At 42.6% G+C, this 15,907-nt stretch overlaps 1 protein-coding gene across 10 annotated transcripts in view; it reads left to right on the forward strand.

The window, feature by feature from the left end:
• The window catches only part of ARNT2 (aryl hydrocarbon receptor nuclear translocator 2), a 95,222-nt gene extending 79,707 nt beyond the window's left edge, over window positions 1-15,515 (forward strand). For 9 of the 10 annotated variants that reach the window (XM_014251326.2, XM_088063094.1, XM_088063092.1 and 6 more), the window contains 5 exons: window positions 807-906; window positions 3,222-3,360; window positions 5,792-5,957; window positions 8,500-8,636; window positions 11,017-15,515. In XM_014251326.2, coding sequence (XP_014106801.1) covers window positions 807-906; window positions 3,222-3,360; window positions 5,792-5,957; window positions 8,500-8,636; window positions 11,017-11,115 — 641 coding nt within the window. In that variant the 3' untranslated portion in view covers window positions 11,116-15,515. The remainder of the gene's footprint in view (window positions 1-806; window positions 907-3,221; window positions 3,361-5,791; window positions 5,958-8,499; window positions 8,637-11,016) is intronic. The other variant, XM_088063085.1, reaches the window with a different exon arrangement.
• Window positions 15,516-15,907: the final 392 nt, after the last annotated feature.

The following is a 15,907-nucleotide window of genomic DNA, read 5'->3' on the forward strand; positions in this document are numbered from 1 at the left end:
GCCACACAAGGACAGCAAATTCCACAACAGACCTGTGTTTTACCTTGCCACAGCTCAGGTGTGCGGGTCTAAGACACTCAGAAGCAAAGTGCCTCCAGGCACCTGTGATGCAGGTGGGGCTGCAGGTTGTCACCCCAAGATGAGCAGGCAATGCCTCTGGGGAGGTGGTGCTCCTTGGGCTGTCCAGGGAAGCAGAGTGTCAGCTGGTTAGGAGAGAGCTCTTGGACACCCTTCCTTCGCTTCTCTTACCCAGCAGGGTGGGGGCCCTCAGCTGCCACCTCAGTGCAGACAGTCTGTGGTAACAGCAGTGGGGCTGGAGAACTTTTCCTGGTGCCAGAAATGCACCCTCACCTGAGCCACAGGGCTGCATGTGCATCACACCCATCAGACCAGGCTTGTTTCATGTGCCATCCCTCCATCCCCCTGGGCAGACCCTCACACCTTCCTTCCAGAAAAGCTTTGTTGCTCTCTCCAGTCTGTGCCTGGGGGCACCCCTCACTTCCCACCTGAGCTGGTGCTCTGTCCAGTCAGGAGCAGCTTCCAGCAGGTCTGGGCTGTGTGGCCAGAGGGCACGACCAGCACAATGTTCCATGCCAACAATGGCATTAGGGAGACACAAACCAGCTGTGCCTCTGGTTTCACACTGAATTGTCATTTTGTGTCATTCCTAATGTGTTCCACAGGGCCTCTTCATGAAGCTTAATGAAGGGAAGAAATCATACATTGCAATTGTCTTTAAATAATTTTCCTTCATTATCTCATCCCCTAAATTAATTCTTTTTCTGTGATTTGTTTTTCTCTTGTAGCAGATAAAAAAATGATGGCCTCTGCATCCACCGCAGGAAACCAGCAGCTTTACTCACAGGGAAGCCCATTCCAGCCAGGACACTCGGGAAAGACTTTCAGGTATTTAATGCAGATCTTGAATGGATTAGTTTCTGTCTGAGAGGGGGTGTCTGTCTCACTTCAGTACAGTAGAAACAAAACCAACCCAAGGTGCAAGAGCTTTCTTTCCATGAATGGATTTTACTCTGTGTACACTTCAGTGCTGGTGATGTTTCAGCACTTAATGCTGGACAGGCTGAGATGATTTGGGGATCTCTCTTAAAAATCTTGGCTGGTAAGTAGGTACTTTTTGCTGTGATATTATAATTGGAAAAAAGCTAAGAAGCAGCAACAATTTCTGAAGGGAAATAACTCTGAAAGGTGCAAATGCAAAACATTTTAAGTATGTGTCATTGCCTACCAGCTGCCAGTACAGGTTCCAGTTACTTTTGGAGAGTGTGATAACAGCAGTCGTGTTTACCTTAGTGCCTTGTGATATCAGCACTGTCTTACTGGAGTTTCATTCTCCTGTTGCAACCGGCCAAGGCAGTGAAAGTGAGGGAACAGCCACTCAGTCAGTTCCTTGAACTGGAAAACATTGGCAAACGATGATTTTATTTAAACCAATGTGCTCTTAAAGTCCTAATTGCTAATAATCTCAGTGAAGAGAAATAAGATCCATGTGAATGTGTTTTGTCAAATTAAAACCAAGTATAACTTGGGGAGATATGACAGTAACTTGAAATGTCTTTTAATTGGATATTGTGTACTACTGGGTGACTGACTTGCCATCTGGGGGTTTGGCTTGTGTTCTGTTCATTTCCTTTGCTAATTCCTGATGTTTAACTACAGCTTTTTTCCCACTGCTGTTCTGTTACATCAAGTAATGGCTTGTATTTCTGCCAGCACTTCCACTCTCAGTGAACTGTCCTCTGTATAATCTCCAGCCTGGCCCATTCAGTCACTGAGGCTGGGCAGTCTCTAGGCACTGTTCTGCAGAATCCTGCTTTCAAAGTGCAGTTCCAGATACAGTCCAAGCTCCTTAGGTGATGGGACTTGCCAGTCCAGCTGAGAAGGTGTTGGCAGTAGGGCCAGCCCTCCCCAACAGCTGCTGTGTGCTCCAGACAGATTTAGATGGACTTTCTGGTCTACATTTCCCTCTTTGGAGACTCTATGATAGTATAAAATAAAAATAAAACAGATTTTAAAAAAAAATTAGAAAACTCTACAAAGAATTTCTAAACATACACTTTGCTTTTAGGCAGTAAGAAATGCAGAGTAACAACTTCTATATTCAAATGGCTGCCACATTTTGCTTACTCTCTGGCAGGGATTTTGTCAGCCTTCTCTGAGGATTCAGATTCCTGCTTTCTCTCTGCTCAGCCTTGTTTACTTCTTTTCCCAATCTGCTCTCTTCTCTCTCTGTAAGATTGTGAAAATAAACAATAGAGAAGGGATTAGAGAAGTGAACAAGCTGTCTCAGTGGATCCACAAAAGTGGTTTTGTGTGCTGTCTTAATTTCTATTAATTTATATATGACATGGAAAAAATACGGTTTTATATATAAAAGTACAGTCACAATGTGTGGTTGTGTAGATTCCATTGCTCAAGACTTCCATGAGAATAAAATGGTGAAGTGGAGCAGTTCCTTCATAAAATTTTTCATATAATTCTTATTATAATTCTTATATTTTCTTATAATTAGGAATTTCTGGGTATTTCTCAGTAGTGAAATTTAGTAAGCAGCAAACAGCTAACATATAAAAAAAATTCCTTAAAAATATTATTTTTTTATTATTATTAGTGTTCCATGAGTTCAAGTTCCTGTCTTGATTATTCTTTTGCCTGGGTATATAACTGCCTGCTCTTCTTAAGCATCAGTTGGTGAGAAAAGGATTTAAAAGCCCTTACTTTTAATCTGTAGCATGTAATTCTTCCATTTCCCAGGCAGGAAACAAATAAGGAAGTGCTTACAAGTATCATCTTTTTTGCCCATCTTCATTTAGAATGGCATTTAAGCAAATGCTTAAATACTGTTGACTTTAAGCACAAATTGAGGAAGTACTTACTTAAATACTCTCTTCACTATGGATTTTTAATGCATTAAATGTTAAACTGGTGTGGGGTTAAGTGTGTATGCACCATGTGTGAGATGGTTTTTATTCTTAGAAACTCTTTCCAAGTGATTACTGAAGCTAATTCAAAATAATTTTGCCTACTGTGTCTGTTAGGACTGACATTTAGAACGCCAGTGTGTTTCATACTTTTGTGATGGTTTTCAGTCAAGACAGATTGAACAATTAGTTTTAATGTATTGTCAATATTTCTTTGTCTGGGATTTGTGCATTGAGAATATGCCCTACAAATGAGTCTCTGTGTCTGTTCTGAACCCTTAGTTCATCTGTGGTGCATGTTCCTGGTGTCAACGACATCCAGTCTTCCTCCTCAACAGGCCAGAACCTGACACAAATATCCCGGCAGCTCAACCAGAGCCAGGTGGCCTGGACAGGAAACCGCCCACCATTTCCAGGACAGGTATTGATTTCAAGTGCTTTATTTTCGTGGTCATTGAAGATTTGCACTCTGAGTGCTTTTTACAAAAGTGTTAGTAAACCCATTTATAATTTCAGTGTAATTAATGTGTGGTTGGGATGGAGTTGTGACAGCGTGAGCAGCTGCCCTGTGTGTAACTGCACTTGGTGTGGGATGGTGGCCTTTGAGGTGGCAGCAGCTGCACTGACCCAAACCCCACTGGAAGGTCTTGTCCTGCATTTCTTATATGTGTGCACTGGATGAAGGAAAAAGGACACATCTTCTGCTTTAGTATTAAGCCTGTGAATTAAATCTTTCTTGGAGCAGGACCTTGCACCCAGCAGTGTTACCCACCTTTACCAGGGTGGGCAGGAGGGGCACGTACAAATCCAGGCACGGATTGAGAGCAGAGGCTGCTCAGCCTGTTGCCCCTCAATTAGCACTGCCCAGTGTAGCTTACACTGTTGTGTGCTGGAGGAAACAGCACATACCTCCATCAGCTGCACTGTGCTTGTCAGTGTTAGCCCAGAAATCACCTCTTGTTCTATGTAACAGTTGAAAAAAGTGGTTTAAAACTCTATTAAAAGACAAATAATATGAAATAATCAAGTTCAATCTTAATAATGCTGCTCTTAATCCCTCCTGAGTTGCCATTGTTTGGCAGGCTGGAATGGTATGTTGGGGTGGTCACTAAATAAATTTTCAATAAGTGAATTGCTCCCACATTAATCACTGATAATTCCCAGCCCTCAGAGTGTCATGGTTATCTGTCACACCTGGTTAATGAAATCCAGTCACAACATTATCTCATTTCTTCAAATGATATGAAAGGTGCTGAAAATGACTAAAACAAATTACTCATCCCTCTTACTGCACAAATTCTGTCCAAGTCAACCGAGTTTGTATGTGAGTGTAAGGAAATTGGAACTATTTCTTTCATCTTAATAAAGTAAAATGGAGCTAAACCTTGCAAAAGTGACATGCCAAGCTCCCACTTCCCTTGTGGAAACCTTCAGAAATGTAAAATTTCTTAGCTTGGAACTGAACTGAAGACTTAATAGCATCTTCCACATATTATATGCCTGTTGGGATCTGTTTTCCTCCCCCAGCTCCCTTGCATTTGCCCAAAAATCATAGAATCATTAAGTTTGGAAAAGACCTTTATGGTCATCAAATCCAACCATTAACCTACTGCTGCCAATTTCACCACTAACCCACATCCCCAGGTGCCACATTTACACAGCTTTTAAACACCTCCAGGGATGATGACTCAGTCTCTTCCCTGGGCAGCCTCTTCCTGTTCTTGACAACACTTTTGGTGAAGGGATTTTTCCTGCTGAGAAATGATGGGAAGTGGCTCAGTGAGCACTTGTGCCAGCTGCCTCAGTGCCCTTGGGTGGATCCTGCCCAGCTCATGCACTTGTGTGTGTCTGAGTGGTGTAGCAGGTTTGACCTTTTCCCCTTGGATTGTGAGGGGCTTTGTTCTGCTCCCTGTCCCTCTCTTCCAGGGAGGAACAGCTTGCTTTGCATGCATTGATTGCCTGTAACAGTGCACATCACCTTCAGTTTCTGTTCGTGGGGTGAGTTTTTCTTGGGACTGCTGAACTTACTCATAACGTGGGAAATGGTTTATAATCAGATTCTGTCTGTGCACCATACATTAGCACATGACTTTGGATGGAACACTTCACTCCCTTTAGTCTCAGTGTACCAGTTGTACATGTCTCAAAGCAACCTCTGCAGTGTTTAATCATTTGTGTAATGTTCTGGGAGATCCTCTGACAGAGACATTATGTAGGTGAAATGACAGCAAACTGGATTTTAGTACCTTTGAATTAACTCAGCTGCCCAGTTAAAGCAATGTTAGACTGTTTCTTCTCTTCTGGCAGGACTTGGTGATTCACCCTTCTAAGCCTTTTAGAAGGCAAAAGAACTGCTGCCTGTATTTCATAGGCAGGGAGAGAAAGCAGCTCATTACCTTTGAAACTTCTTTAGCCATTTAGTCTCAAGCACTGGAGCCTCTGGTCATCTGAGACCTTCATGTGTCCTGCAAGACATTCAGAGAACTGATTTTACTGTGACCCTGTGAAATCAATACACCTGGAAAATAAAGATGAATTCTTCATACCTGTGGAGTTTAAGATGAATCCTCATAATAGTGGTGAAGGAAATCCTGGTTTTCCAAATAGCTCTGTTACAGAGTACATGTGAGCTAATCAGAGGAGAGCTGTAAGTGATGGTTTATAGTGTGTTGTATTCCTTCTGCAGCAGTAACCTGGCTTGGACAGAAATGAAATATGGCTGAGACAGGAGAAATGTGCCTGTTAGCATCCACAGAGTTTATTTAGTCTTTGTTTTGTGTTGTAAAAAGTGATTCTGCTATGCTGTTCCCCAATAATAAAATCTTTTCTTTCTCTTATGCTTAATTTGTCAGCAAATTCCATCTCAGTCTGGCAAGGCTCAGTCGTCTCCCTTTGGCATTGGAACAAGTCACACCTACCCAGCTGATCCATCATCATACAGCCCTCTGTCCAGCCCAGCCACCTCTTCTCCAAGTGGGAATGCCTACTCCAGCTTAGCCAACCGGAGTGCAGGCTTTGGTGAGTTTTACATGGTGGCACACAGAAATGAACGTAGAAATTAACCTCTTCAGCATTAACTTAATTAAAAATCTTCCAGCATTTAATCAGTAAAAATTTCATTGTTCTTTTGGTGGGTCAGTTATGAAGCCCAGGTGGTGAAAGGGTTTTTTGCTTTCTGCTGCTGAGTAGAGAGGGCAGAACTGACCTGTTCCCTCCATGCTGCATATCCTCCACATCCAACACACTTCAGAATATTGTCATTTTATAGTATGAGGGAACTTTTTTATATTTTCCCAGTAAATGGTGTACTGAAAGATTCAAAATTTACTTAGATCACTAGTAACCATCCTCCCAAATTGTGGTCAGCTGATTCAATTTATTTTTACTTCTCAGGAAAATACTTAAAAGGCACAAATTTGCAATTTTTTTTCCATTTTTTTATTTTCTTCTTCATGGTGGTGTCCTCTTGCACTGAGATTGCATGTTGGAGTTTGGCTGAGAACAGGATTTATTTTGTATCCCCAGTGGTACTAACCTAATCAGAGTAGGTACCATGTTTTGAAATGGTTTTCTTTTCCTATTTCATGGTAATTTGGTGGCTTTCAGACCGTGACCCAGTGGGTAACCGCTTGGCAAGTTTTCTGCGCTCCACCAGAAGAATAATATTCAAGAGTAAAAAACATAATGGAGTCCATGAAAAATGTCACTGGGTGATGGTAATGTGCAATCCCAAAAAGCAGGAGTAGCAGTGTGCTAATGTGTGTTGTTTGCTCCCATCCCTGGGGAGCAGGTCTGGCACAGACCTGCGCCTAGAAAAAGGGCATTGAGATGGAGCTCTTCCCACACTGCTTATTCCTCCCTCCATTTCCACCAGGCATTGTACATTTGTTTATGAGACAGCCTTGTATTTCAGGCTTAAGCTACTTGGCAAGAGCCCTTTCACTTAATGAGAAACATCTCCTGACCTACATCAGTTTGGGTGCTATTAATAACCCAGCCTTCACGGAGAAGAGCGGCTTCCACCGCCGGCTGGCCAGAGCTGTTCTGCTGAAAAGAAGCATCATTTGCTTCACTCAGTTAATTTCAATGTGTTGTTCTGAGGGGGGAAACAAACCAAAACAAACTTGCAGCTTGCTTTTAAGGGGTAATTCAGATGAGTTTTATTTTGGCTCTTAAAATGTCTGCAGGGTTTTTGAGTTAGTGGAATTACTGGTAATAGTAATGTCAGTAAGGGAAGAACTGTAATCATCTGCTTTGGATGTGATAGGAGTGCATCACTACAGCCTGTTTACTTTCCTGTAAAACCTTCCCTTTATCTGTTTTACATGGCTTAGCTGGTAGCCAAAGGTATTGGGCCAACTATGTGTGTCTGTATTTTCTGAAGTCATGACTGTAAGTAGTGGCTGATTTGACATGACTGAGTCTGGCTGTCAAAGACTTGGCACAGCACAGGTGTGGAAGTTTGACACAGGAAATTTGGCACCTTCGGCAGAGGATGCTGGTGATCAGGAAGAACCAGACATGCACAGCTTGATCCTGTGCTGTGAGAAACAGGCAAAAATAGCTGGAGCAGTTATAGAGAAAAATATTAACAAGAAAAAAGAGGAAAAAATATTTGGAGGAAAAGCATAAGCCTGGTAGCAAGCTTTCTAAAATGATAATTCTTAGAAGGAGATGTGAATTAATTAATTAACTAATTAATGGAAAAGTATCCAAAAATATTTTAATTCAGTGGCAGTCTGTAGAAATCCAGGGTGAAATGAGTCCTGCTGAAGTGTTATCTGTTAGTGTACTCATGAAAAATGTATGTGTTGTAGGTAACCAAATTAATGTGTGGCAACATGCCTTTTTTTCTGGTAGACCATTCAGAAGAAATTAATATCCTTGAAATCATAATTTTAAGTGTATTTACAATAATGCCTTGCTATCTGAGTTACTCTGTCAAATGTAAATGGCCTGAAACTTTCAGGAAAGTATCACCATACTCACAGGATAATCATTTGTTACAAAAACTGCATATTAAATAACTCACTTTTCAGATGTATCACTGGAGGACAAGACAGTCCCGCAAAGCCTGTATTTAATTAGGCTGTTGTCTGTTGATCATACTGTTTCTACATCTGCTTTAACAAGTCCTGGATCTGCTTACATGCTTCTTAGATGAGCAACAAACTGTGCACCCACTGCTCTGCAAGAATTCAGTGTTTTGAAGAGAAACAGCATTCAGATGATGAAGTTCAGTTTTTAAGTGAAATGAAAAATACTCCTTATTATTGGTTAAAAAACGATGGGGGGATGCTTGAGAATTGTCTTCCAGTGCTTGCTCATGGTGTCACGGTGCGTTTTGCTCTGGGCAGTTGATGGCTGTGCAGCCGTGGCCCTGAGCCTTGCTGTGGGGCTCAGACTCCCTCCAGCTTCCTCCTCTCTCCCAGGGCTGCTGTCACTCAGGGCTTTCTCCAAGGCTTCTTTGCAAATCCAGGCACTGATGGGTGCCACCCCAGAGCAAACAGATGTTTTGGAGGAGCTGCTCTCTGACTTCTACGTTTTCTTCCCTATCCAGCTGAAGGTGGCCAGAGCAGTGGGCAGTTCCAGGGGAGACCTTCCGAGGTGTGGTCGCAGTGGCAGAGCCAACACCACAACCAGCAGAGTGGGGACCAGCACTCACACCCACAGCCCAACCAGACCGAGGTGTTCCAGGTGAGGAGTGCTCAGGGAGCCCAGAGTCCCTCTGATGACCCCTCAGTTCTGAGTTAGAGCCGTGGCCCTGGAGGAACAGGGTGCAGCAGAGCCTGGAGCACTTCTCTGCAATGCTGCATAGGCCTGCACTGCTCTTAGCTGCCCTTAGCTACGGAGGTGGTTTGGGTTTCTGCCACACAACACCGTCTTTGCTGATGTAGAATGCTGTTTACCCTTCTCTCTGCACCCTGTACTTAGGGCTTTCATCTTTTGCAGAGAACCCATGAAGTATTCATTCCCACGTGGAATGTCTTTCTTATCCTGGTGCTGGCCTCTGACATCTCAAGTTCAATTAGATATCAATGTCATTCTCTTTGACAGTTCAAGCAGGAAAGGAGTCTCATCCTGCATAGAAGATAGTGGAGCATAATTTTTTAAGGTTAAACCCAGTCAGATATCAGATAGATGGAAAACAATTGTCTTCAGCTACTTAATTAACTATAATTCTGAGTCTTGACTGCAGATAGCAAAGTCCTGCTATAGAGTAGGACTTCATAAAGTTGACTAATAACATATCTGTCCTTGTATAACTGGTTTTCAAATGAGATGAAGAAGACAGTTTACAAGAAAACAATGCAGATAAATGCAGGAAAGACAGTTCAAGCCCCAAGCAAGGTTTAGAAGTGGGGTGCCTCCTTGTCTTTTGGAAAGTAAATTCACCTGCGAGACTGGGCTCGTGTGTGGCTGCTCGCAAGAACGCTGCAGAAGAGCTGTGAGCATGGGAATATTCCTGTGTGGATGAACCATTGTTTTCACACAAGATCAAACAGCAGCACTTCATCTGGAATAAATGCCTGTCTGTGTGCTCTTAGCCCACGGCCCAGGCAAGATTGGTCTGTTGCTTCTCTTTGTGTTAGCAAAGGTTAATCGCTGTCCAAGAGCATATTCAGGGTAATACTCCAGTGGAGCTGGTGACAGCATGCTTTGATGGCCAGCACAGACATGGGTCTTGCTTGTTTCTTAACCAACTTCTCATGAAGTTAGTGGAAAGGAGGACCATGGGATTAAAGGAGAGCTGGGCTCATCTGCAGAGCTCTTGGAGTTGAGCATGCCTTTGGAGGGAATTAGGATAACAGCTAGATGGGATAAGAAACTTGGATGAGTTTAAAGGCCTCCAAGAAGTTGCTTTGATTGTGCCCAAAATCAGCCCTGGGTTAGCTGGGCTTAAGGAGAGAGAGGCAAAGTCAAGAGGAGAACTTGCTGGATCTGTGCCTGAGGAGACTTTGCCTCAGAGGCCCCAGCAGCAGAAATGCCTTCAGAGATGGAAGTGTAGACAGGAGGGGGCAGATACAGCTTCACTTTGGCTGGGAGAGAATGTGGGAAAACATCAGATAAGTCCAGGTTTTGGTCAGAAAATGAAGGCTGACCCTGGCAGCTCAGACACTGCCAGTTGTGTTCACAGTCTCTCTCAGCACATTGACAAGGATGCTATGATGATTTCAGATGGATTTTAATCTGTCTTTGTTTTGGAGGAACTTCCCAGTATGCAGCAGCTCCCAGTTCTTTCGCAGAGCAGATCCCATGAGCTTTCTTATTTGTTTTTTTGATTTTGTTTTATTGTGAGGATAACGAGCCATCCCTGGCAAGACTTGGCCTTGTGGTAGGAGCTTGTTATTGTAAGGACTGACAGGAAAAGCAAGCATAAACTCTGGTTTTCCCAGCAAGGGATATCTTTTCCCTGTGGCTTCAGTCACCAGCTGAGAGGAAAGGTTGAGTGTTTTTTTGAAGCCTCCTGCAGAGACCTCACTTGGCTCAAGACACATGAGAGCAATTACCACGAAATCCCATTTCTCCTGAGAAGTTCCTGCTAACTCCTCTGCCTCTGTGCATTCATGAAGGCTGCTTGGGCACCTCGTTAGCTGGGGTTAATGTCCAGTCTTGACTGTTCCACAGAGCAGTGTTCACCTAGAGAGTGCTGGGAAGGAGGTGAGACTTTGCCCAAACCCATCCTGACACAGCTGGAGCTCCAGTGTGTGAGATGTTGTATCCTCCCCATGCAGTGAAACCAGGGAGTTTGCTTCTGTCCGTATGTAGCTCCTGCTCCAGGGGGAGCTGTTTCAGTCTGGGAGGAGTAGGAGGCAGCTCAAATGTGTTTTACTTCAGAGGAGCAATCCGAAACTTCTGCTCTGCTTGAGTCCCACCTCTTGTTCAGAAACACTCCAGCAAAACATAAGTAACACATAAACCTTAGCCCAGCCCTCTGCACAGGTCTGCCTTTCACCTTAATTATCTAAACTTGGTCTTTCCTGGTTTTACACTGCAAAGATGAACAGGAAACAGTTTGTGTCTGGATAATGTGTTGGCAAGTGAGACTTGACTTTGATTTTTCCTTATCATGCAGGACATGCTGCCGATGCCGGGGGATCCGACACAGGGTACTGGCAATTACAACATTGAGGATTTTGCTGACCTGGGCATGTTTCCACCATTTTCCGAGTAGCTTGCGAAGCAGAAATGGAAGTTCTTCTTCTCCAAGGCCATTTCAGTGTAATTTTGGCGCTGCTTTTTCTGTGTTGCATTTCTGTAGAAGCAACTAAACCAGAAGACACATTTCTCACATTTCAGATAGTGGTGTAGGGCTTGCTCTCTCCTCTTTGGGGTGCGTCAGTGCCAACAGAGGAGCTCCAGCACTTGTTAGTGTTCATTGACAGCTCCATTGTTTTCTTCTCTTTTTTTTATTTTATTTTATTGTCATCTACCTCAGAGATAAAAATTTTGCTTGTTTTTGAAAAAAAAAAAATCTCTGAGTCTCAAATATTTGAATGTGAATGATACATAATATTTCCTTTGAATGGTAATTTTTCAGTAGATAACAAAGTAACAAAGACTAACAGAAAAGGTAAGGTCATGTCTTGTTACAGTGCCTACCGCTCAATTTCGATGCCTTGCTTTAAGCTTAAGTTTCTGAAAGCAGACACAGTATTCTGTTTTCTTTGGTTCTTGTAGGTTTTAGGTCACTTTGAATGTTGAGATTAAGCAACATAATGTAGGCCTCTCTCACCAGAAGATTCAGCTCTGCCTTTTCTAACTTAAACTTGAATGTGTGTACATTTTGGTACTTTATGTATATCTTGTGCTGTATGAAGTGATATCCTGTACTGGTTTCTTTTGCCTTTACAAAGGGTCCATTCTGGAGTGTACTGAAAAGGTTGATGATGTATGTGAAGGATTTGAGTATCGTGGGAGTCTCCATCACTTCACATAGGTGTTCTTACTTTTAATTCAGGTGGTTCTCTATTCAGAACAAACATTTACTTACGTAAGCTATTAGTCTGGTCTTGCACTGAATTGAGGCCTATAACCTTGTACATTTCTCACTGGCTGCTTTAATTATTATTGTTCTTGCTTTCCCAAAAATATTGCCTCTTAAAAAATTACTGTAAACACATCAAGATTGCATTTTCTATATTAGCTGCATTTCTTGTCTGTGAAGTACTTTTTTATACTGTGAAACCTCACATTTTGACAGTGCAAGGTGGTGGCCTGTTACTAGGGAATCTTTCAAGCTCATTTGCTGCAAGCATTGAGATGGTTTTGTAGTGTATAATTTTTTTAGAGTGAGTTGGTAACAGATACTGATTGGACTATTGTCCACTGCATACACAGTGATAACTTGAATTTTTGCTTGGATTCCCAAGCAAATGCTTCTGTTAAACCCTGTTAATCCTGTTCTGTTAAATATGGGATTTTCAGCTTACCAAGTTTGTTGAGGACTCTCGACTGCTCTGAATGCCATATGCTTTTCCACGGAGGTAAGTTAATCACCTTCCTCTTGGGCAAATCACCTGCCCTGTGTCTTCATCAGAGATGTGGTAGGAATCTTTTTGTTCAATATTTCATATGCATGATGAGTTACAGAGGTTGGATTGTAAGGATTTTATCCTGCTCATTTCTTCTGGAATTACTCACAAAGCCCCAAGTTCCTGCCTGCAGGTTGTTGATAACCTTTGAGGTTGGGTGTTGGTAGGTAGCCTCTGCAGAGGAGGAGGGGGCAGCTTCCCTCAGCTCTGGACATTCTGGGGCCATCACAGACCTCAAAAGAGCAGCCTCAGGGCACAGCCCCATCCAGGAGATCTCAGTGTGTGCAGCAATTCTTAGACTTCAGAGGATTAAGCTCTGTCTTCTCATAGCCCCTGTCAAATTGTGGGGTGTCTCTGAGTGGGGACATGGTGCACATCACCACAGTCCATATTTCTGGGATTACATCCTGGAGAGCAGGCAGGCCCAGGTGAGCGTGGCCCAGGGACACAGATGGGGCTGTGCTCATCTGACACTGCTGTCCCAGCCTTCTCCAGATTAGCATGTGGTGTTCAGTAGCCAGGAAAAGTCCTTCTTACTATTTCTCTTACTAAACCTGGGACCAATCCCTTACCCTATGTGCAAATGGGGCTAGGGAGTCTTTTTTTTAGGACAGTTTTGTATATCTCTAGATGTGGTATTGGAGAGGCCTCAGATCTCCTGGTCTGCACTTGCCTCACCAAATCACACTGAAAACAAACAAAAAATCTCCTATCTCTTCTCCCCCAGAGATCAGGAAAATACCATCTTAAGCGAGCAAGCCATGTGCTTACACACTTTTCTTTTAAATACATGGATATTTATTCTCTTGGAGCCGTCTCCCTTCCCCCTCACACTGCTCAAATGAATGACTGCTCATGGAATTGGAGAGGCAAAGCTCTGCTGCCTCAGAGAAAAGTTCAGTGGTGTCTCTAAGAGGTGCCTGGATGTTGCACCAGTGATCAGCGCTCAATGTCTGTGCAGGGTTTTGAAAGGGGCTGCTTATGAGCAGGGGAGCAGTAGGTGAGCAGTTTGTGTCTCTGCACAGAAGATGCTTGACATGACAAATGTCAATTCTTCTGAAATTTTTATAGTTTTTTTCATAAAGTGAATAATGAATTCAGCAAAAAAGTACTGTTCTCCTGTTTTATTTTACCCAACAAACTGCTCGAAGTATATTTATAGTTTATTTTACTTCCTGAATTAAATTTTAAAAGAAGGTTTTTAAAATCAGCTTCTTTCTCCTGACATCAGCAATGGTAACTTCCTCAGTGTGTTGTGGGTTTTTTACTACTGGAGAAGGCTTCCCGTGTACAGATTTTGGTCGTGCAGTTCAAAGTGCACTGTTAGAAGAAATTCAAGCACATGTCTGTTTTTCTTGTTGTTTTTTTGAAGTCAGTACATCTGAGGGATCAGAGCATGGACTGCTTCTCTCTCACCTTGTGGACTCCCTGCTTTTCTGGTTGGGGAAGGTGATGGCTGCTCTGTTCCGGGCAGTCTGATAGTGCCAGTTTGGGTTTTCCCTGTCAGCCGTTTCTCTTGTGCCATCCCAAGGCAGCGCTTTATTCTTGGCATTTCCAGCCTTGCCCTGCTCCTTTCCCATTCCTGGCCATCCCATCTCCCCAGCCCGGGTGGGAGGCCTTGGGCTGCCATTCCAGAGCCAGCAGAGAGGGAGCAGTTAATGAGTTTGGCAGCTTTGTATTTCTGAGCAAGCAGATGCTGCAGGTGAGGCTTTGCTGGTGCTGCCCTGGCCCTGCCATGTCCGTGCCTGCTCCTCCCAAACAGCCCCAGTCCTGTGGCTGACAGAGCTGTGTAGCCTTGGCTGTGCTGTATCTTGTGTTTGGTTACTAAAGCCACTTAACTTATCCTATAGCTGCAGTTATAAGGTGCATTGGGAATGCTGATGTTTTTATTAAGTGCTGTCAGTGTAGCTTTGTTGGCACTTTGGCTTCCAATTTCCAGAATTTCATAGGTGGTGGATTTCTCATTCCTTTTTGTGGTTTTTTTTCTTAGCTGGAAATAAAGCTGTGATTTCTGATCGAACAGTTGCAAACAGTGTTTCTTGAAACTGAATCTTTTGGGTTTTAAACTAATGGAGCAAGAAACTGCAAATAGTGATGGTCTGGGTGAGTTATTTCAAGGAGCAGACATGTAGACTGAAACAGTTTTAAATACTAAAATATTTATATTCATTTATTTAGTCAAACAGTCCAAGACTCCATCACATTACTTGTACAAGTGCTACTGGCAGTACCTACAGTGATGCTTTAACCAGATAGTTCCATTTGTAGCTTTGTTGCCTTTTCTTTTCTTTCGAAGTACAGTATGAAACTGTAAATACTTCTTGCAGAACTGCCTTTTTAACTCTTAATTACTTTTGGCACAGTGTTAAATAGTGTTGGATTTACCCAATTGCTATGACATATATTTTTATACATAGGTGTACTCTTTTTTCGAGAATAATACAGCCATTTTGTCATTAATGCCTTATCGGTGTCATACTGCTGTTGCTCTTTGTTTGCAAGGTATCGAGTGGACTAACTTCTAGTTCAGATGTTTTCACTTTTCCTGGCAGTGCTCAAGTTTGGCTTCAGGTGATTTTTGCCAGAGCCCCATTTTTCACAGTTGTTAACTGTGAGAAGAAGAGAATGTGGGCTTGGGGTTGTTGTTGTTAATGGAGCAAAGAAAAGGTGATGGCATCTAATTGTCTTTTAAAGGTCAGTCTTTTCCTACTCTAAACCAGAGTGCATTTCATGAAACTGACAACTGTGGGCACTGATTACTCTGTGTAGATTAATGGTCTTTAAAAAAGAAAGAGAAAGAAGAAAAAAAAAACAACTCCAAAAATGGGCTTCTGTCATTGTTAGGCACTTGGTTACGTATCTGTTTAAACTCTTCATATTGATGTGAAATTGTGCTGTGGATAAAGTGTATTTTGTACTTTTGAATGTTCTATATTTATGACTAACAAGTACAGAATCAGTTGTGTGTATGTATAACTAATAACTGCCTTTTTAAATTTCATTAAAATAAAAATGTCATGAGCTGTTGTTAATTCCTGTCTTTCTGTAAATAAGTAAAATATGCTGTTGGGAATTGTCAAGTAAGAAATAACCCTGAATTATAAGATCCATGCCAAAAATCAGAAGATGAGGCATTGATCTTTGTCTTTGAAATCTCCTCCAGTTCTGTGTGGTTGGGGACAGTATGTTCCCCTTTTATCTGTCTTGTAAAGGCTGTCCAGAGGGAGCAGGTGAGGAATGATAGTTTGAGAGCTCAGCTTTTAAAAGTGCTCCAGAAAAACATTAATTAACAGCCTGTTCTACTGATGATGCTGAGGTGTGTGCAGTGGTGTCTGTATTGTAGAAGGTTTCATTAGAACACGATTGGTTTAGAGTTAATTCATGGTCTGGGGCAGTATTTATTCACTCCCTGGGGTGGTATCACAGTGGTTT

This window comes from Pseudopodoces humilis, chromosome 16 (genome assembly GCF_049639895.1).
Source record: "Pseudopodoces humilis isolate 2021_Gansu_Grassland_sample_001 chromosome 16, ASM4963989v1, whole genome shotgun sequence".
Classification (NCBI taxonomy): Eukaryota; Metazoa; Chordata; class Aves; order Passeriformes; family Paridae; genus Pseudopodoces; species Pseudopodoces humilis.